The 22701-nt window shown below is 38.6% G+C and overlaps 2 protein-coding genes across 2 annotated transcripts in view; one reads left to right on the top strand and one right to left on the bottom strand.

Moving 5' to 3' along the window:
- Positions 1-741: 741 nt before the first annotated feature.
- gpr35b (G-protein coupled receptor 35 b) lies at positions 742-4428 on the top strand. Its single transcript, XM_026925700.3, has 2 exons — positions 742-966; positions 2327-4428. Exon 2 carries the CDS (start codon positions 2330-2332, stop codon positions 3218-3220), a length of 891 nt encoding a protein of 296 aa, XP_026781501.3. The 5' UTR covers positions 742-966; positions 2327-2329; the 3' UTR covers positions 3221-4428.
- A 7018-nt stretch (positions 4429-11446) lies between these two features.
- Positions 11447-22701, bottom strand: part of sema6ba (sema domain, transmembrane domain (TM), and cytoplasmic domain, (semaphorin) 6Ba) — a 132968-nt gene continuing 121713 nt past the window's right edge. Inside the window, exon 17 of the mRNA XM_026925054.3 lies at positions 11447-14000. Coding sequence (XP_026780855.1) covers positions 13111-14000 — 890 coding nt within the window. The 3' untranslated portion in view covers positions 11447-13110. The remainder of the gene's footprint in view (positions 14001-22701) is intronic.

Genomic DNA, 22701 nt, shown 5'->3' with positions numbered 1-22701 from the left:
TCTATACTGCTGTCTTCCCCTCTCTACACCACCATGCATCTTTACTCATCTTCCATGAGCATGTAGCAGTGCCCTGAGCATTGCCCCTGTTCATGGTTAACCTGGCCAGGTTCCTCCATGTTCAGAAATTGTAGTGATTCTGTTGTGGTCAAGCTCTATGAATGTGTTTTACTTTTAACTTGACAAGATGTGTGATTGGTTGATAGAAAAATGTGAGAAACTCCCCATTCATTAGTCAAATTCAAGTTTCACCTGATGGCCAATTTGCCATTTTAGCAGACATTACAAAAAAATTCCATATCAATGATATATATGGAATATATGCCTGAAGGATTTTGAAAACTGAATGGACTACTGTGCATGTGATGACTTACACAGTGAAAGACTTCATACAGTATATTTTGGCGAGTATGACTATTTCAGTAAGAAGCAACATATCAGTTTTGATCAGCAGGACATTTGGTAATTTGGTACCAGTTGTAGACAATTGTACTTACTCATTTCTATAGATGTGCTAAAACCTGTGAAATTTGCTTAAAGGAATGAGAAATTCAAATCTGTTGTGAACACTTGACCAGTGGTGTAGAAGTTTGCACATGTTGTTTTCAAAATATTATTTATTATTTGAGAACTGGGCCAAAGCAAATGAGAAAAACTGTAATACCTTTATGGACTTTTGAACACTCTCTAGTTTCACAGACTGATATGTGACAGTATGCACCTGTCAATGGCAAAGAGGAAGTGTGGTGGAAAGTGTTTGCATTTTAATGACAAACCACAAAAGCTTAACCATACTGACTGAAACATAGAGACACAATTTTTTTGTGTGCTTTTTACAGAAGGTTACGTGTTGTCGGTGTTACCCACATCCATTTACATGAATTTTCCATTTTGAGCTTGTGGAGGGTTTCAAAACTGTTCTGACGTTCTAAGCTCAGAGAAAAGGAGAGTCTTCTGTGCTCAGTGGTAAGTCAACTTTTTTTTTTATAAACACGCTATAGAAAGAAAAAAAGAAAATGATTGAATCGTTTTTTTTTATTTCAGTTGCTATTTTATTAAAAAAATACAAAAAGATACTTTCATGGGCAAAGCCTGTGTTCATTCAGGAAGTCATGTTTAATAGGATACAAAATTGTGTAACGCGAAACTGCTCTAACAATGTTTTTAGACAGTATCAGATTGATATGATGATACTAACTCTGTCACACAGTTGTCAATTTTGCGCTTATTTTATGCCAAGAATGATCCAGAATGTCCTAGACGGTCTGTTGTGAAGAGTTTTGACTGATCTTTTACATGACATACTGCTAATAAGACTGAACAATTTGTTTAATAATGTGCGACAAGAGTGTGCAATGCTTCTGCCATACGCCATCAAATCATTAGTGAGTGTGTTAACAGTGGCAGTCTGGGGGAACGTGTTTATAATGAGAGTTTATTTCTAATTCCTCCACCTGGAACTGAGCGCAACTGAGTGCAGCAGTTTAAATCTAAAGTGTTTGAGCAAGCAATGAAACATAAAAAAGACAATATACACGATATAATTATGCACATCATCATGACATTATATTGACCCACATTTACTTCCAAGACAGAGGTAAATGAATTTGTCTCAATTTCCAGTTCCTTACATGTGAACTGCAATGAGCTATAATGACTTCAGTACATGTTCATCTTACTTCTCTCCTATGCTACTGTACAGCTTATGGTTTGTTTGCAACATATCCTATTCAACTGCTGAAGTCCTAATCATTAGCTAATGAACTTTGGTAATGAGCATTAACTATGTAAACATGCTAAAACAGATCAAACACTAAATTACAATTTAAATGTAGGTTATACATGATAAGGGCAAGAATTACTATATTTACATAGACGCCATATTAGCTGTGGCCTATTTCTTGAGCAATAAAACATGATATGCTGTGCTGTTAAAGGAAAATAATCAATGAGATGTTGTTACAGCACATCCTGAATGTTTTATCCATCTTATACTACAGGAATTTGCCAACAGTAACAATGAAAAATTTTTAATTTATTAATGAATGACTTTTTAAAACACCTTTTTTTTTTTTTTACTTTTTAATGTTTAATGTTGTGGCATGTCTGAGTTTCTGTTATCACTTATGTTATAGTAGCTATAAACAGCTATAATCAGTTCCCTCACCAGCCTCTTTCTCTCCTCTATCAAGCTAGTAAATAGGAGTATGCTAGTACTCCTTTTTAGGTAGCTTGGTCCCATATGATGCTTACTTATCTGACAGGTTCTTGACTGCTTGACTGCTTTCATTTGTTCTATTTCTCTCCTCTGGTTGCTTTGTCTCAGGCGATGGTGTTTAACTGCAGCGTGGTGCCAAATGGACCTGAACCGGGCCTTAGTATTTTCCAGCGTGTGGCCTACACACTCGTGTTCATTTTAGGCCTCATCCTGAATACCTCAGCCTTGTGGTGCTTCACGCGCACCCGCCAGTGGACGGACATTCACATCTACATGCTCAACCTCCTGCTCGCAGACCTCTTACTGACCCTTTTCCTGCCCTTCCGCATATTCGAGACCTACTGCCCTATGAGTCCAACGCAATTCTGTACGTTCTTGATATGTGTGCATTACACCAACATGTACGCTAGCGTCTTTACCATCACAGCCATCAGCATCCATCGTTACATAGCTGTCAAGTTCCCCATGCAGAACAAAACCTCAGGCATGTCAAAGGGCAGGAGAAGAAAGATAACGAGTGGCACATGTGCTTTCATCTGGCTCTTAGTCATAACACTTTGCATAACTTTCAGGAAAAATATGTATCCAGAGAAGCTAAAGACATGCTATGAGCGCAAGGGAGATATTAGAATGAGACTTGAGTTCCTATTGGTTCTGGAGATTCTTGGGTATCTTGTGCCGATAGTCACCATCACGACTTGTTCAATACAAGCAATCTGGACAGTTCTAAAGTCGATAAAGGATATCCAACAGCACACAGAGGAGGAAACTATCGACAAAAGGAAAAGCATCATGGCCATAATCACAGCAAACATGATTGTTTTCATTGTGTGCTTTACCCCGATCCATGCTGGTTATTTGCTGAGATACATTTATGACGACAACTGTAGATTCGTTCATATCTTTTATGATGTCTCTGAATGGTTAGCAACAACAAATTGTTGCCTGGATTCTATAGGATATTACTTTTTGTTGAAAAAAGTTTTCAGAGACAAGAAGTAGCATATGAGCCTAGCTTGCTAATAATAATATTAGTGCTAATTGCTAATATTAATAATAATATTATAATAATAAAGCTTGCAACTTTCTAATACTCAAGGTCTCATTACAAAAAATAGACTAGATTAATAGGAAAAGACTAGCAGGAAGAAGAAAGGGAAAACTGTTGGGAGTAAAGGTAAGTTTTAAATTGATTCTTGATTATTGATTTGCATGAAATGATGAAAGTATGAACCAGGTTTCCAGTATCTTTCTTTCCAAGTAAGGGTTGAACGAGGGTCAGACTTCAGGAGATAATAAAAAGAAATTTTTTTTTTATCAGATAATAAGGAAGGAAATGACAATTCAAGTCTTTAATCTGACATTTACCCACAAGTAGATGTGCAAATGTGAGGTATATCAAATGCAAATCTAGTGCTCACTTTCTTTAACAAGAATATCAGACAGATCAGACTTTGTTTTCACTTAAAAATCACATACAGTACATTTCATATGTCATCATAATTTATTCACTTTTGACTGTAACTTTTTCCATAAGGGTTGGTTACAAAACAAATATTGTTGTGTTGTATATTGTTAAGCTCTAAGGTGGAGATTAAAAAGAGGAAGAAACGGATTGCTTTCATTTCTTTAAACTGGGTTATTACGAATGTAGCACGCCAGCCATGTAAACTATTTTTTATCCACAGGTTCATATTGACCTGGTTTACATACCATATACAACTATTTGCCAAGGCAAAAATGAGCTGTACCAGACCATATTAGAGGAAACTGTGTAGCATGTCACCATGTCTGTGGTAATCGAGTGTGCGAGTACCTCTTTGTAGGTTAGCTGTTGTTGCTCTTAGATGATTCTGTTTCACAGTAATATCAGTTACATTTGACAGGGCAGATCTAGCAGGGCAGAAATGTCATGAACTGGCAAATGTGACAGTTTAATTTCATTTAAATTCACTGAGCTCTTCAGTACCACCCTTTCTATTGCCAATGGTTGTTGCATGGCTATTTGCTTGATTTTATGTACCTGTTAGTGGCTGGAACACTTGAGCTCAATCATTAGGAGGGGTGTCCACATACTTTTGGTCCTGTAATGTATATTTAATGTTAATGAACACGTAGTTTCCTTTTCAGTTCACTAGAAATTCATTAAATTATTTTTAATGTTTGTATTGTGCTATCTAATAAAGACATAACACATAATATATAATATATTAAATAATCACTTATAATAATTAATAGAATCATTGGATCATTTGTATAATAAATTAAATAATAGATGATAAAATAAAACTGACAATAAAATAAAAATATTTAATGACACTCTGCCCTCTTGTGGTCATTTGATTGATTACAACTTTGCAGGTCATTGTGATGACTGGAAACTGGGAGCCTGAGGCAGTTTTGGATAAAGGTAGACAATAAATAAATAAATAAATAAATAAAAGTGTTTTTTGGTTCATGCCCCTCTGAAAACATATAGTTTACTTAACTGTGCTACTGTTTCCACTGCACAGTTAACTTACTATGAGGAACAATTGCACTCATTTTACAGTCTCCTAATGGACTTAATGTTGTTGTGGTCATCAAAAATGCCATGCTTGCACAAAATAGATATTCTTAAACACTCTACATACCTAATACATAATTAACTACAGCACTTGCGCTTAATGCACGCTCAATGAACACAGCAAATCCACATTGTTTATTTATGTTGGAATGTACTGTATACACTCACTGACTCACTTTAATAGGAACACCTGCACAGATGCATTATTTGTTTATGTAATTATCCAATCAGCCAATCATGTGGCAGCAGCGCAATAGATAAAATCATGCAGATACAGGTCAAGAGCTTCTGTTAATTTTCACATCGATCATCAGAATGGGGAAAATGTGATCTCAGTGACTTTGAATGTGGCATGGTTGTTGGTGCCAGACAGGCTGGTTTGAGTTAGAAACTGCTGATCTCCTGGGGTTATCAACCACAACAGTCTCTAGAGTTTACACAGAATGGTTTCCTAAAAAAAAAAAAAAAACATCTAGGGAGTGGCATTTCTGCAGGTGGAAACATCTTGCTGATGAGAGTGAGATGTCAGAGGAGAATGGCCAGATTGGTTCAAGCTGATAGGAAGTCTAAGGTAACTGTTTCCAACCACTCTTTACAGCCATGGTGAGCAGAAAAGCATCTCAGCAAGTCAAATTTTGATGTGGATTGTCTACAATAGCAAATGACACATCAGGTTCCACATCTAAGGCCACAGTGGGTACACGTTCACCAAAACTGGACAGTTGAAGATTGGAAAAAGACCCTGCTTTGTCTGACATGTTGAGCATTTGAGATGTTTTGCTCGGTACAGTTTAAAGAGTGGTTATTTGAGAGACTTCCTATCAGCTTGAACCAGTCTGGCTATTCTCCTCTTACCTGTATAATGTTTAATGCATTGTGTTTCTACTACATGATTGGCTGATTGGATAATTGCATGAACCTTTTCCTGTTAAAGTTGCTGGCGAGTGTATATCCTACCAGATTTTGTAATTAAGCAATATCACGTGAGCAAGAGTGCGGTTATACCTCATATCTGAATACCTATGGCTCTTGCCCTATGGGCCCTATGGCCAAATCACAACCCTGTTGATATTCAGTATAACCACACTCTTGCTCATGTGATATTGCTTTTATACAACAGTTCTATAAACAAGAAATTAATATTGAGTAAGTGGCATTTTGGACACAATATGGCCAAATGTTCAGTTTATTTTTGCTCCGCTAGCAGATATAGATCTCGATATAGATATAGATCACTTACTTTGTAGCACATTGCCTAGCTTGCTAGCTCACATTGATTTGTATTCCCATTAAAGGTGCTTTCTTCCTTTTCATCTTCTTCTGAAAAGCTTTCATATTTTAAGTCAAAAGTTATATTCCTGAAAAGTATCATTTGCCATGTCTGCTGATAATGTCACTAAATTGGAAGTTGAACTATGGAGTGATCCACACAGTGAAACGTTCCGGTGTGGTTATAGTAAATATAAGCACTCTAAGCACCAATCATATTAGTGGACCAGAACTAACTGTTGTATTATGTATTATAATTATCTTTATAATTATCTTTCTTCTTAGATGTAAATTCTTACCATATATATTATCAACTTCACCAGAGAAATTCCTCTTTGCTGCCTCACAGCTCCGGGGTCCCCAGTTCAATCCTGAGCTCTGGTTTCCTGGCTGAAAATTCCAGCTTGGTCTGACCAAATACCAGCTACCAAAGCACAGATTGAGCTGGTCAAGCCGGTACACCATCATTGTCACCTGGTAAATGCTGATAGAAAGAAAACTAATGCTACTAATCCATCGTCACTGACAATAAGACAATTAGAAAATGTCGAACATTTATTGCTCAGTTTAGTCAGGAATAAGGTAGCTGAAAAATAACTTTGGTCTACCAGCTCGAATAGGTCAGCCTGTGTTTTGGTAGCTAGTAGCTGATCAGGCCGAAATGGATTTTTCAGCAGTTACTGTTTGTGTGGAGCTTCACACATTGTCCCTGTGTCCATGTGGGTTTTCTTCAGGTTCTCCATTTTGTCCCTGTGTCCATGTGGGTTTTCTTCAGGTTCTCCATTTTCCACACCCCAAAAACATGATAGTAGGTGACTGGCTACACGAAAATGCCCCAGGTGTGAATGAGTGTGTGAATGTGTGTCCATTGTGTCCCTTGATGGACTGGCATGTCATGCATTGTGTATTCCCTCTTCACACCTAGCGTTCCCGGGATAGGGGAACCCTGACTACGGTCACGTAACTGAAGATCAATAAATGCCTATTTGGTAAATGAAATCATTACAGCCTTTTGATCTACATGTTTATAGAAAGTAAAGTACATTTGAATCTATGATATCCAATCTATGATATTCTGGGGTTGGGGGTTTGAATCCCGCCTCCGCCCTGTGCGCATGGAGTTTGCATTTTCTCCCTGTGCTTTGGGGATTTCCTCCCCCAGTCCAAAGACATGTGCTGTAGGCTGATTGGTGTGCTCCGAGTCCCCTGGGATAGGCTCAAGACTCCCCTGTGACCCTGTGTAAGCTAAGCGGTACAGAAAATGGATGGATGTCGTCCTAGTCTTTGGTAGTTTTAAGCTTGCTTATAACAACAGACAGCAGATTGATTGTGCAAAACAAAGGCTAAAAATCAAACCAAACCTATCTCAGCTTTCAGTTCATACAGTATATATTTGGATTCCTTTAGCTAAATGATTTTCAGTATGAAAATTACTGAAAATGTGCTAACGAAGGCCAAATGTCCTTGTCCTAATGCACTTAATACTGAGGTCTATTTGGTAAAATTTGATGCTTTAACAGAACATTTGCATAATGGAAAAAGAATATATCTTAAAATGTGACTGATTTTTTTTTTCTGTGGTTAATGAGAGATGAAAGAATGGGCTAATGATAGAGGTATGCTTCGCCTAGTGAAAAGAGTGTGTGTTAAATGGAATAATGGAAAGTTATCACTGTGAATCAAAGTTGTAGTTCTGATGTCCTTATCTCTTTTTCAAACAAAGGCTTAATCTGCAAAAAGAAACAGCAATAACAGGGAGTTTAAATACAGACCACATGACACTGCATCGGACAAGTCAAGCGTTGTTTGTGTTGATTACGTGTTGCGTGAGTAACACCGATCTAATTAGTTTACATGTGACAATCTTTCAAAACTGCACCACTTTCTATTCTTTAACAATCACAGCCACGCTGCTATGGTGACGGAGATCTCCATAGCAACAGAGATGCTCACTCTTGTCCTGTAATGGCCTCCTTTCACCACTCAGTGTCATCCTGATGCACACAGAATCAGTCTTTTCAGATACTATTATGCTAAAATGTAAAAAAAACTAATTCAGAAAGATTTTAAATCATTCCCAAGGACACACAAAAATGAACAATCCATTGTGTTTATTAGAATGATAAAATATCCATGTCGATTTACAGATCAAAATAAGTCTGTGCACGCCAACATTTTGAGTAGTGTGTGTATATGTGTGTATAATTGAGAGAAATGTATACACAGATGATTTTTTTTAATACAAAAAAAAAAACATTTGCCTTGTACACTTGCATACATGTATCTTCTGTACACATGGATGAGAAACCAAGATGAAGTGTTGCTTCAAATGTCACTATTTCATCTATGTACAATTGTTTGAGTCACCATTCGGACCATTTTTGTCCTTTCAGTCTGAAATGTCACTCAATTCTGAGTCATCCAAAATTACAAAAAAAGGAACGAAATGAGGAAAAAAGTTTGTTTTCTTATTCCCTCAGGAAAATGTAGTTCAAGGTTCCTCGGTTCAACTCAACACTGGATGATTCAGACATTGCTTAGAAAAAAACTCCTTCTGTCACATGGTTGAGTAAATTAGCCGTCATTTCAGATCCCAAAAATAAAACGCTCTTGTGCTTATATATACAGTAGTGTTATTGATTTATGATCATGGTTCATTGCTGTGCCTTCCCGGAGTGAAGTACAGTGCCTCGAGTTGAGGTAACGATATGGCAGTTGTGGTAAAGGCCGGCTGAACAGATTTACCATACAACAGCACTTCCACCTTCAATGTAGCAGGCATGCTACACAAAAGGAAGTAAACACACTGGTTACATGATAACAGAAATACACTCCCAACTTGCTAAGAGTTTGAAAGAAAAGTCGAAACAAAACACTACATTAATGACAAAGTCGATGCCTTTTGATACAAACAGCATCCTGTCGAATACAAAGTTACATTTTGGCACTTCAAGTTATGTTGTGTTGCAGAATTGATCAAAAGAATCTTAGATTACGCTTAGATCTCATGATAGAACAGACCAGAAAATTTTCCTTTATATACAATTTTGGAAAAATTTGCATTTGCATTGCAATGGCACAGTACTATATGCTTGGGTGTGATAATTATTCAACCCAATCAAGTATCACGGTTTTTGGTATATCTCAGTATTAACTTTACATTTTGAAATAGGGCAACTAAATACTTAAAGTCTTATAAGCAATTGCTAGAATATTTTACTACTGACTTGTTAAAGGAGCAGTTTGTAATTTTTGGGGACCAGAAAAATCCTGAAAAGAAAAACCTAGACAGATCAATTGTATGGCAGTATTGTGAATCACAGTTTTTCTATGGTATTTTTGATATTATATGATTATATTAGGTCTAGAAACACTTTTAACATTTACATACTGCACCTTTAAGAAGATTAATTTCAGTACACTTCAGTAATTTAGAAATACTAATTGATCTGATTTTCCCCTAATGCGTTTTGTTCTTTAAAAAACCTTATCGCATGTTTAGAGTTTGCCTAGTCATTTGGCTTTCAAGGAAAAAGATGCTGCTGCTTTCCATCATGGGGGCGGAGCTTATTTCTGGGTCAGAATAAAGAATAAACAGAAGCCTGAAATGAAAAACCTAGCCAGATCAATTGCATGGCAGTTTTCTGAATCACAGTTTTTTTCTTGAATGTCTTTGATATTATATGATTATTTCAGGTCTAGAAACACTTTTGAAAACGACACACTGCACCTTTAAGAGGATCATTTTGAGACTTCAGTACTTTATAAATACTGACTGATCTGATTTTCTCCCAGGTTTTTTTTTTCCATAAAAAAGAGAGTCCATTTTAAAAATCAGATTATATGTTTAAACATAAATTTTTTTCCCAATGCGATTTCATTATCTATACCAGGTCACCACAATGCCAACAGAATAGTTATTTCAGATTTACTTATCATGGAATACTGAACAGCTGTATATTCTCACATCTGTAGTCGCTAGTGTTGCTCTATGCGACTATTTCATGAAAGCATGTGAAGTGACTATGCAAATGCAGCATCATGAATGGAAGTGCAGGTTCATGAACTTCTGACCTATGAGTGAAGGGTCATGGACCTGCATTTCATGTCCTCTAGATTCTATTTCCTGTATTTTAAGCTCAGCTTATTTTAAGGGTTATTATTGCAGCTTGGGGCAATCACACACACACATGAAGCTTGTTCCAACTGAATTAATAATGTGCTCCCTTAATCAGCCTTGGTCATTCTGCACGTGTGTGTGTGTGTGTGTGTGTGTGTGTGTGTGTGTGTGGAGAAGCTGCAAGCCAGCAATCCTTCCAGCTGCATGTGAGCTCGAAGCAAATTTGATCTGTGTGTGTGTGTGTGTAAGCATACATTGTACTTTCACAGTTTGCACTTTCACAGGTGTAGCATATGATAGTTTGTATTTATGTCTATTCCTCTGTGTGTGTGTGTGTGTGGGTGTGTGTGTGGTCGCACTCTCTTTAACCCTAGGCATATGACTCCAGTATTGCACATCTTTAAAGAATTAACCTTTAAAGAGTGGAACTAACCATGAATGCACCAGAGTGAATCTTCTCCCAAGAAGCAGGACACTTACAATGCAGCTGTTCTCTGTGTATGAGCATGAGTGTGTGAGTGTGTGTATGTGTGTTTTCCTTGAAGCATGTTTGATTTCTGAACTTTCCAGTGAACACATGTGGATTACATATGCATTATGCAGATCACCCATATGTTTAGAAATATCTCACTGTTCTGTGTGAGTGTACTCCAGGAATTAATTTTTCAACAATTTTCATCTCAATCTACTGCATATGTTTGTAGCATATGTGCAATTACCACAGAGAATCATTTTGAAATAATTTTCAGAAAAAAAAACACACACACAAACAAAACAGTTTACTCCAAACTGACTTATAATAAGAGTGTAATGACAGTTGTTGAACTCTGTTGATAGCTGTTTAAAATACGCACCTACGTATATTATGCAAATTCAAATCAACAACTGATGCGCTAACTGCAAAGGTGTTACAATAAGATAGACATGAAAGAATGTCATACCAAAGCTGTTCTTATATAGATTTATCCAAGCTTCCTATGCTGGAGCTATATGGTAAAATCTAATTCTGGTTATTTACACTTTCCCAAAGATTTTCTGGCATTCGTGCACCATCAGGCTGAAACTGAGGCACTTCTGTGTTTAATATGAGCTACATTTATTGTATTGGTAACACAAAAATCCCATTTATTGACTGCCTCAACAACTACCCTTAGACTTCCATTATAAGTGAGTTTTCAGTAAAAAGATTCTGTTCCTTTCTTACTTTTTTTAATCCTAACCTGTGATACTTGCACATATGCAATATATATATATATATATATATATATATATATATATATATATATATATATATATATATATATTAGGTTGAAAAATTTTGGATTATCCCGTTAATGTTTCTTTAACTCTGTAGTCTTATCTAACACGCAATGCCTCCTTTCTGCTCCCATGCGGATGAAGCATACATACATATGCGACTAACTTTTCAAATCTGAGACGTCAATTTTGACGTTTTCTTTAAACACGTGTCTTCTTATGATGAACCGAAATACAGATCCTATTAATGAGACAAACACGTAACAAAGCAACCAACAAAATGGGTTATAATACAGTACAGGCTGAAGAGTCTCTGGAACACTCAATATTTAATGACATCTAGTGCCGGTTAATCCAATCAGCGGTGCTCATTTGGCACAATTTTTCTCAGCGCCGTCGCTTCCTTGTCCCTCTCTTCCCTTGAGATGAAGAGAGTTTAATTTTGTGTCTCGCCTTCTCTCAGCTGCTTAGCTAAACTCTGCACAGCAAATATGTCTATGTAGTCTATATAGTGTCCATATGAACATTCAGTTGAAGGTCAGCACTGCTTTTTCTTTAGGACGGTTTTGTTTCTGTCCACAGTCCAGTTCAGAGCAGGTAATTCACTGTACAACTGTACACAAAAAAAAACGTAACACATTTGGGAGTTCAAACACCTCATTCACTTTCAGAGGGTTTCTTTCCTCTGCTTGAGAAGAATTGCTTTAAATTCTGCACTTCCATTTTTACCACTCTCTGTGTGTCATCTCGCTCTGTCTTCCTTGCTCTCTCTTTCTCGCGCTGTCCCTCTGTAGCATAGCCTCACAGAAAATCTGAGTTAGCGGATGAACCGTGCTCATCCTCTCTCCCGTATTTTCCGCTCTGAAAACAAGCCCGCTTGCATGTGCAGTCAAGGAGATCCATTGCTCCTGTCTTATTCTATATGTCCTGCCAGCGTGAATACTGCTGATGTGTGGCACTGCATCGTGGGTCAGGAGCGGTGATGCTACTTAAGTGAGTTCAACACTGTAAAACAAAAAGCAATTTATAAAACCACAGAAAATGGGATAGGCTGAGGTATACACCACGGCTAGACTGCAGCGGGAATCGATGCCTCCGCGCTGTCTCTGCCGACCCTCGCTGAAAATGTTTTATTACAACCAGCAGCTCAGAAATCCCCAGTGAACGAGAACACGCCAGCACATTCTCTAAATGATGAGCGAGAGAGAAAGAGAGAGAGTGTGTGTGCTTGGGAATAGATATGGACGTCATTAGCACTGCTGCAGTCACAAATGCTGCAGTTTGTTGCTGTACTCTTGCTTGATGAAGGACCTGCGGTGTGTGTTAACACACAACTGCAAGGGTGGACTGAGGAAGCTGTATGCATGTGTGTGTGTGTGTGTGTGTGTGTGTGTGCGTGTGTTAGCTTGCACTCCTCTGCAGGAACTTCAGCTACGAGGCAGAGAGGAGGCCATTTCCATTTTCAGTGATTGATCATAGCATGACAGGGATCCAGACAAGAACAGAAAGGAGCTCTGAAAGAGAGGGGAGAGAGAGACAGCAAGAAAAATGGAGAAGAACAGAAAGATGTTGGCCAGATCCTGCTGGCACTGCAGTAGCTCTGAAGCTTTACGCTCTGCACGTTTTCTCCTTCACCGCTTCCTTCTTTTTTTTTTGCAGATCTTTTCTTTTCTGTTTTCTTCACTGGCCTGAAGGAGCACGCTCGCTGCCTCCCTTGCCCAGCAGGTGGCTGAAATCTGCCAGGTCCATGAGGCCACGAGATCCATGCAGAACAGTGCGGGCGAGGCTAGCCGGATGCCCTGTGCCTGCGGCGTAGCGGTGTCCTGGGGTTGGCACGGCATGGAAGACGTAGTTCTCATGGGTCCAGCGTAGAGCCTCGCCGGTGTACTCCATCTGCGTGCTGGGCGCCGACACCACCCGCCTCCTGTCAGGCGAGTCCTGAGGTGTCATTGGGTAGTTGTAGTCGCCCGCTGATTTGCGCAGCATCGTGCCTGGGCGCGTTCCATGCTCACGGTACTTGGAGAGAGAAACATAGCGCTGGCGCTCGATGACATCTTCATGCCGCCTGTCGCCAAGGAGCTTAGAGCTGAGGAAGATGGCGGAGGGTGGTGGTGGAGGACACTGGGTGCCTACCGAGTTCAGGAAGGTCTGGCTCTGGTCCCAGCCGGAGCCTGAGTCAGAGAGGCGGAGCGAGGGCGCTGGGCGTTTCTGCTGCAGTGGAGTCTGCTCAGGTGTAGGCAGCAGTCCCGGGTCCAGATCCCCTGCCTTCGTCCAACCATTGGGCATCACAAAGAGTGTTTCACCCTGAGGGCGCGGCCGATCTGTCACGCTCAGCACTGAGCCACTGGTGCTTGGCCCCAGCATGCTGCGCTCCTTTTCGCTCTTCCGCTGGCTGCCTGAGGAGGAAGATTCACTTCGAGAGCAATGACGGTGCTTCTGGCTCATAATCCAGCACACGGCCAAGCCAGAGAGCGCTGCCCCAGTGGAGAACGCTGAAACAGCTGCCACCACCAGCAGATTCAGAGTCACCAGGCTCTCTGGCTCGTCTGTAAAACTCTCATGCAGCAGACCTGCAGAGGGGGAAGGAGACAGGAGAAACAACTGCATTAACCTTCATGCTTAATTAATGTCAGAATGACCCATCTTAAATTTTTTTTTATGAAAAGTGAGAACGGCATAACACTGACTTTCCAAAGTGGAGGCTCAAAACCAAAAACCTGTGACTGTTTTCATGGACATTAGCCACGTTTAAATGCAGCCTGATAATCCGATAATAATTCAACTGATAAATAACATTATATATCTAATCTGGAATAGACTAATAGACTGGAATAGTCTGAAAAAAGGTGGATAATCTGTTTAATAATCCATTAAATAGAAGAATAATTGCCATACAGATGGTCTTGGGGGAGAACAAAGTTTATGTTACACACTGCAAAATTTTTTTGCAAGGTTCGATGGGAAGTGGAATCACTATCCAGTATCTAATATTGCAATCTAATATTGCAAAACAAAAAGTCAGACACAATTTCTTCTTCAATTTTTCTGAGAGTGACATTTAAACTTATTCAAATCAAGATTGAGGCAACTGCAAAGGGCTAACGTGCAAACCTATTTGGATTGACAAAAAATCTTTGCGTGTAAACACAGACAAAGTTTAAACTGCTAATAAAATACACTATATGGCCAAAAAGTTGTGGACACATGACCATCACACCCATATGTGGTTCTTCCCCAAACTGGTGCCACAAATTTGGAAGCACACAATTGTATAGAATGTCTTTGTATGCTATAACATTACAATTTCCCTTCACTGGAACTAAGGGGCACAAAGCTGTTCCAGCATGACAGTGCCCCTGTGCACATTGTCATTATCACATGAAGACATGTTTTGCCACGGTTGGTGTGGAAGAACTCGAGTGGCCTGCGCAGAGCCCTGACCTCAACCCCACTGAACACCTTTGTGATGAACTGGAATGGTGACTGCCCCCCAGGCCTCCTCACACAACATCAGTGCCTGATCTCACTAATGCTCTTGTGGCTCAATAGGCAAATCCCCACAGCCATGCTCCAAAAATGTAGTGGAAAGCCTTCCCAGAGGAGTGGAGGATAACATCATTGGGAATAAATCTGGAATGGGATGGTCAACAAGCACATGCTGTATGAACGTTATGGTCAGGTGTCCACAAACTTTTGGCCATATAGTGTATGTACTTTATTAGGAACACCGGTATTCATGCAGTTATCCAGTCAGCCAAACATGTGGCAGCAGGGCAATGCACAAAATCACGCAGATACAGGTCAAGAGCTTCAATTAATGTTCACATCAAACATCAGAACTGGGAAAAATATGATGTCAGTGACTGATGGGCTGGTTTAAGTATTTCATAAACTGCTGATCTCCTCGGATTTTCCTACACAGCAGTCTCTAGAGTTTACACAGAATGGTGGGAAAAACAAACAAAAAGAAACATCCAGTGAGTGGCAGTTCCGCAGGCGGAAACATCTTGTCAAGAGGTCAGAGGAGAATGGCCAGACTGGCGTAAGCTGACAGGGAGGAAACAATAACTCAAATAGTTGTAAGCACTCTTACAACTGTGGTAAGCAGAAAAGCATCTCAAAACACTCATCACGCCTAACCCTGAGGTGGATGGGCAACGACAGCGGAAGACCACGTCGGGTTCCACTCCTGTCAGCCGAGAACAGGAATCTGAGGCTACAGTAGGCACAGGTGGGATATATATATATATATATATATACATATATATGGTATATATATATATATGGTACATATATATATATATGGTACAACTCTTGTACATTCAGATATACAGTTGTAGGAAGTTGGTTTAAGTATGAAGAGAACATGAAGGTTAAATTCAAACATCTTTTCCCCAAGAACTTTGGTACGACCTGTATCAACATGTTACATAACAATAACACTGTTTCCTAGGAACTACAATGTGAAATAATAAATTTGTCAGTATCTATAAGTATTACTTTATCAAAGAGTTTAGAGAGAGGTAAGTGTGGGTTTCACAGATTTTATGAAAATGCCAGCATTAGAGGAGCTTCAGCAAAATACTGACTTACTTAACCTTTAGAAGATTACCAATTAAAAAGCAATCAACCATGAGAACTATTGACTGAGCAATCACCCTGCTTTATTAAGACAGCAGGCAATGCAAACTCCATCTATCAAGTGACTTGAAATTTCTATTCAAGTGATCAACTATATAGAGACAAGAACTATGCAGGAGCATGTCAGTGCACTCATGGAGAGAATACATTACCAGAGACATGTCCCATTTCACAGTGTGGATTACAGCCTTGAAAAATAAGTACAGGATCTTCAATTATTAATCAGTCTGCAACTAAACACTCGGAAATCTCGCCATTCTTGCGCGGTAAAGGAAAGTGCCCTTGTTCATGATCATTTCTACTAATCTTTCTCAGATCTATTTACAAATTTATAGAAAAGACCAACACTTAAGTGTATGTTCACAATACTATAGCAGTACACTGAAATGTAATACTGTAGCTTTAAAATTATGTTTATAAAATTCCAGGTTCTTTTTCATTTCCTCTGTCCTTGCCCCTCCCTTTCTCTCTCTCTCACTCTCTCTCTCTCTCTCTCTCTCTGGCATTTCCTGTAATCTCTCCTCTCTGCCCTCCTGTGGGATGTCCTTGATTTTTGCCACCATTTTCTCAATCCCCTATCTCTTATCTCTTCTCCTCCCCTTGCTCAGTCCTGCTTCTGCTATACCCTGAATGTGTGCGTGTGTGTATGTGTGTATGACTGTGTGTGGGCTCTCTGGGCTGACGGCCTTAGAAATGAGAAGCTATAAGGCATGACTGAGTTTCTATTCTGAATCCCATTATCACACATCCTGCCTGCCGATGGCTTTTGACTTCTGCCCTGCCGCAGTATGCACCTGTTATCGATTCAGAAAACACATAATACCAATAAACCTTCAAGAAATGGTATTTTGTGAGGAATATATGAAATACAGCCAGTGTGTGAGAGAAAATTGTCACAGAGTTAGTGCAATGAAAGTACACACAGACACCTACACACAGTGCAATCTACAAAAGGGATGGTACGGGAGAAAGATGTGTATATGAAGAATAGTAGGGCATGTATAATGGTACAAAGAAATGTCCCCGCTGGTGAATGAACTCTAAATTAACTCCAGTCGGCCACGAATAAACACTTTCATTCAACAGTAAAGAGATATCTGTGTATGATTCTGCATCTGTATTATCTCTTCACACTCCTGTCTCTTTGTTGCTGTCTCTCACCACTCTCAAGTACCTTCAACCATCATCACCTTCCTCTTCACCTCAGTCGGAGGCCTCACTTCACAATATAGCTCTTTAGGGAGCAGCTGAAGCACACTACGAGTCAACAGAGTATTACATAAAACTCACTCAGTCGCTCTTATTGTCATTCTGTCCTGCTACACACCTCTCTCTAACTCAGTTTTTTATACACTTTTAACACCGCTCTTGGTAGTGCGTCACTTGGTTATCAAAGGATGAAAGGACATGAGTTTTCAAGAACGTCAAAGAGGTTTTTTTTTTCCCTTTGACAAAACGAACAAAAGAGGAAAAGAAACAGGTTTGAAAACTGAAAAGACACCTCCGCTTATGGTACCAGAGTCAGTTGTGGAAGCTGAAACCTCTGTCATGCTACATCTGTTCGTAAAGCCTAAAACCCCCTTTTTCGACATCAGACAACATCGAGACCCACACTCAAGAGAATTACATCTTGGTCCTCAGCCCACGTTCAAGGTCATGGACACAGCGACTCTTTGAAGTGAGGGTGCTCTTTGATGTGCAGAGGCCATAAGGACAGCTCTGCGGGCTGAGACTCCACTGTATCTTATATATTAAGACGCTTTAATGGCAGTGCAGGCTCCACATCGTCCCCATAAATCAGGCTATACAGACAGAGAGGTGACCATTTTTAGGCCACAGCATTTCTTTGGCTGTCGGAGCCTCCAGGACGGAAGCAAGGCTCTGGGTCATGGACATGAAGCTCCTGCCTCCAGCTTTGCTTACGTTTGGACTCAAATGAAAAATGTGTTCTTTTTCCCTTGCTAGAAGGGGTTTAAGATAAATCTTTCATTTTTCATGTAAGATATTGTTTGCTGCTTGTTGTTTTCCTTGACAGTGTCAAGATTTATTATGAAGTACAAGGTGCTTCTCAGTCCTAACAGATACGCTCCTACCATTATGCAGACACAATCGCTTTGGGCCTTAACAGCACTAGGCCCTCTCAAAGTAATAACATATGCTGTCCAATTATATTTTAAACATTTAAAATGAAAATGACTTCTGGAGAAAACCATATTACATTCTAAAAATAATGGCTTTTCAACCCTGACTTCTTTCAGTTTATGAACACTGGACTATTAGACCTAATATTATTTTAGTGCAATATTGGTCCATTATTTCTCTTCCTGTCTAAGCAGTGTAGCCGCGGTACAGCTGTCTGATAAAATTAAGAGGCATAAATGAATGCAAGGCAAGAAAATGAAATGAAGTGCATCTGTTAAATGCTACAGTGAGCTGGCAATCCACATCTTATGTTAAACATTTAGTCCTGTTAAACTGTACTTATTGGTTTGCTTATTCTAATAGGCTTTTCAATCCCAGACCTTTTGTATCTTCACATTGCACAGCTCAATTCTTTCTTAATCGAGCTCACTCTATTTATTTAAATTTACAATCAGTGAAAAATTAAATAAACTGAAAGAAAATGAATAGAATAAAACTTGATATATAAGGAATAAAACACCACAGGGGCATGCTTTTCTATGATAATCAACCATGGGGATGTGTGATTACTATCCCAAAGTTGATTATTTTACAATAACAACACAAATCCAAAAGTGTTTTATTCCTCTTATACCACAGCAATTTTGCTGACAGAAACCTTTCTATTTTATTTCATTTAAGAGCATCGTGTTATGCTTTTTATTTCATTTATGGTTATGTTTAATGGGCTTCATCTTATAGTCTTTCAGTAAAGTCATGTGTAAATGTTTTCATAGGTCATACCAAACTAAAAATTCCTACCAGATTTACAAAATTTACCAGATTTAACCACAAAACTCCATGAAGGGCAAAGCTCTCAGAGAGTGGAAAGAAACAAAATGATGACTAAATGGTGAAAGAGTGGCTCCTAAGGGCACACTAAATTGTCCAGTAATGCAGCTCAGCCATTGCAGCAAGTCAGCTACCACATGTTAACTCTACTGCCTTTAATACAGCGGCATTTCTTTAGTCGTAATTGAATAGCTAGTATTAGTCTTAATTTATGGATTTCTTTTGGATTGCTTTCTTTAAAGTCATTAATATGAAACAACAAGTTTCAAAAAACGTTCATTACATTCATGTGTGCTGTTGAAATAAAGAAGCTATTTAAAACTGACAGTCTAATCCATATATACTAATTACACAATTTGACAAACTCTGAAGCTCTCGTAGGATACGAATGATCAACCAGACTTTCATGAATACCACTTTCGTTGTCTAAATGCTCCTGCTAACGACAAACGATTAAATTAATTCATATTCAGTTTGATAAATGAGGCCCAACATTGTGAAACATCCATGAAACAGGTTCCTGTTATCACTTACTTTATAACAGCTATAAACTTTTACTCTCCTAACTGCCTCTCTTTTTTTCCCTCTCTTGAAGTTAATAAGACAAAAAATTGCAGCTTGTCATGTTACTGATAAACTGAAAAGGCCTCCATCCTGAAGACTTTCCTGCGTTGGAAAACTTAAAGAACAGCTTTACCTCACTGTTACAAAGTGCTGACTCCTTCCATAAATGTCAAATAAACGTCTCCGCACAGAAGACTTCACCATATCAACAATTACACGCATTTTTAATCCGTTTATGTGGAGCGTCTGTCATACAAGTCACTGTGAAAGTTGTAATTATAGAAATAATAACATTAGAATGAACACGTTAATAGAAACCATGCAGCTCACACTACTGTCAGAGGTGCTGTCAAAAGAAATTAATCAACACCTGATGATCAATCAGATTTTAGTATTCAACAGCGCTGTGAGGATAATGTAATGAACAATAACGAACTACTGTTTGAATAATAATTAAGAAATTAATTTGGGATAGAATGCTAAAGTGCTGCAAGTAGGAAGGTAAATAAGACCATAAAAGTCCACTTTTCTGCTTTGTTTAACTTTTGGGATGTTCAGGAAGCCAGCAGTTATGACCGTAAAACTTAATTTGGAACATAAGCTGCCTAGCACTGAGAGCTGTATGAATTTGCTATGCTATTAAGAGCTTTAAAAACCAATAGGCGGATTTTAAAATCAATTCTAAATAAAGGAGCTAAATATGTACTTCTTAGGAAGGGAGCTCTTAAGCACTGAGCTGCTCCTTGTTTATCACCCTCCTCTTGTATATAAAGGCAGAGCAACTGATTTAAAAAAAACCAAACACTCCCACTTAATCCACATTTACGGTTGTGTCTAAGACAGCATCCATTATAGAATAGTTATAATGGAACCATAGTGTATAGCCTTAATAACCTGGTTCATTAACTTTTCATTTATTTTTACACTGCTTGCATTAAACACTAAATCTGCAACAGTGCTCAAAGAAGTGCATCATTATGCTGGCACGAGACTTGCGTTCAGTTACTTAATTATAACTAATTAACTAATTAACTATAACTATTACTTTAGAAGTATCGAGCGCCATATTTAAGGCTTCAAAATCACTAAATCCACACAGCAGTCTTAGATGTGTAAAATAACTACATGACCACTACAAATAATCTCTCGAACTGTTGTGGCTGATGTTTGCTTGTAAATTTGTTCTTTAAAATGAAGTGCCATTTAGACCATATTTAAACTTTACCTCTTATATTCACTAAAAAATGATTTGTTTTCCCACTATGGTGTTGGTTATTATGGTTCTTAACTGTAGCATTTTAATCTCCATTCAGAAAAGTTACACAAACATCATATGAACACGATTCACATGTGAATTTTATGATTTGTTTGTTTTCATGGCACTTTTTCACCTGTATGTGGTTTTTATTTTTCACGTGACCACACATTATTCACGTGAGTTCGCATGTGAAGTTTCAGGGCATAACATGGTGAAATCACATATTTTTCACGTGATCATATATTACTCACATAATCACATTCTGACAAACATATGATCACGTGAAACATATTGTTCTGTAAGGGTCAGGTCAAAATTTTGGTCTTATGACAGTACTAATATGCACACAATATGATTTCAGTCAGTTTTTATTCCTCAGTCACATAAATTTCACCCAAATTGATTACTTTTTTTCTACATACACAATAACTGTTTATGCGCAAGTCAGAGGTAAAGTACTGTACAGTGTACAAGAAGGCATTTTATCTGCTTTTGCCATTACTTAAAATGCTAGCTGAAGTAATAAAGTAATACAAGATTCTAAAGTTTAACATTTTAGGCTTTAAAGGTAGGTGTTTTAGTTCACCAAGAATAAAGAAGGAAAGTTATAAAGTGTCTTTCTGTTTCTTGCTGATCCCAGTTCCAACTGCTGGGAAGATTTCCTCAGCTCTATAATCACCTCGGCAGGGCTAGCATGATAACCAGTTACGCCCTTCTGCTCAAGTGCCCTCAGAGCTCTGGATAGGAAACCCCGCTGCTGTTCTGTTCCACTTCTGGAACTCATCTCAGAATGCTGAGACAATTCGGAAAGCTGCGACGGATTTGGAATTCACACTTCTGGAACGCAGACAAGGCCTGACAGAGAGAAGCTTTTGCAGCTTGTAGTTTTTTATATATATTTCTGAAAGCACATTTGAATGGGAATTTAGGCTTTATATGGATTTGAAAAAAAAAAAAAAACTCATCTGTGTTTTCCTTACTTAAAAACAGACTGAAGACAACGTCTATGGTACATATAAGGAGTGTAACAGAACGCCACTAACTGTATCTCTTTAGTACTCCAAATATTAATCTGTATTCGGATTTAAACCCTAAGTGGGTGTGGTCTAAACCAAAAGTCGGTAGAAAGGTAGAAATGCCAGCACTGTCTGTATGGTGTGTTAATTGTGGCTTTGAATGTTCTGTAACCACAGCTAGATATGCAAGGCTCTGTTTTTTTTATCATGCTTGCTCACATCTGACTACTCCCTTTCGCCTGCATGAAAATAAAACCCTGTCACGTTTTTTTTTTTCTGTTGCATCCTGATGGACACCTCTAGTCTCGACAAGATGCCCTGTGAACCTTTCCAGCAAGCTTTCTAAAAAAATCTGTTTAGAACACATTATCTGTTCATTCTGAATAATGTATGAATCATCTTCAGTTACAACTCTTGTACATTCAGATATACAGTTGCAGGAAGTTGGTTTAAATGAACAAGTGCTGAATGTTATGCATGTAAACATCAATCAGCAGCATGTAAATGTTGCCATGACAACAGCATTTAAGTTCGTGCAATGCTAATATAACAAAGTGCTACTAAACACTAGTTCAAAAATCTAGTTAATTTTTTAATCACCTCTAGTCTTGCTGACTGTCTTTCTATTTCATCAACACAATGTTAGTGCCATTGATTGTTAGTGCCATTGATTGTAAGTTTTGATCCACTACATCCTGCTTCGAAAGTAATGATCCCCTACATCCTGCTTCGATCAAAAGGTGCAGGCTCTTTATTAGTACCTACAATAATTAAAACCATAGCAGTGGACAGAGCTGTTTCCTGTTTTCCACACAATCC

The sequence above is a fragment of the Pangasianodon hypophthalmus genome, chromosome 21 (assembly GCF_027358585.1).
Source record: "Pangasianodon hypophthalmus isolate fPanHyp1 chromosome 21, fPanHyp1.pri, whole genome shotgun sequence".
In the NCBI taxonomy this organism is placed as follows: domain Eukaryota; kingdom Metazoa; phylum Chordata; class Actinopteri; order Siluriformes; family Pangasiidae; genus Pangasianodon; species Pangasianodon hypophthalmus.
The sequence above is the reverse complement of the archived record's forward strand: the minus strand, read 5'-3'. Positions and strand labels throughout refer to the sequence as shown.

Excerpts from the sequence above, each read along its gene's own strand:
- gpr35b (XM_026925700.3), top strand. The coding sequence starts at position 2,330 with ATGGTGTTTAACTGCAGCGTGGTGCCAAATGGACCTGAACCGGGCCTT.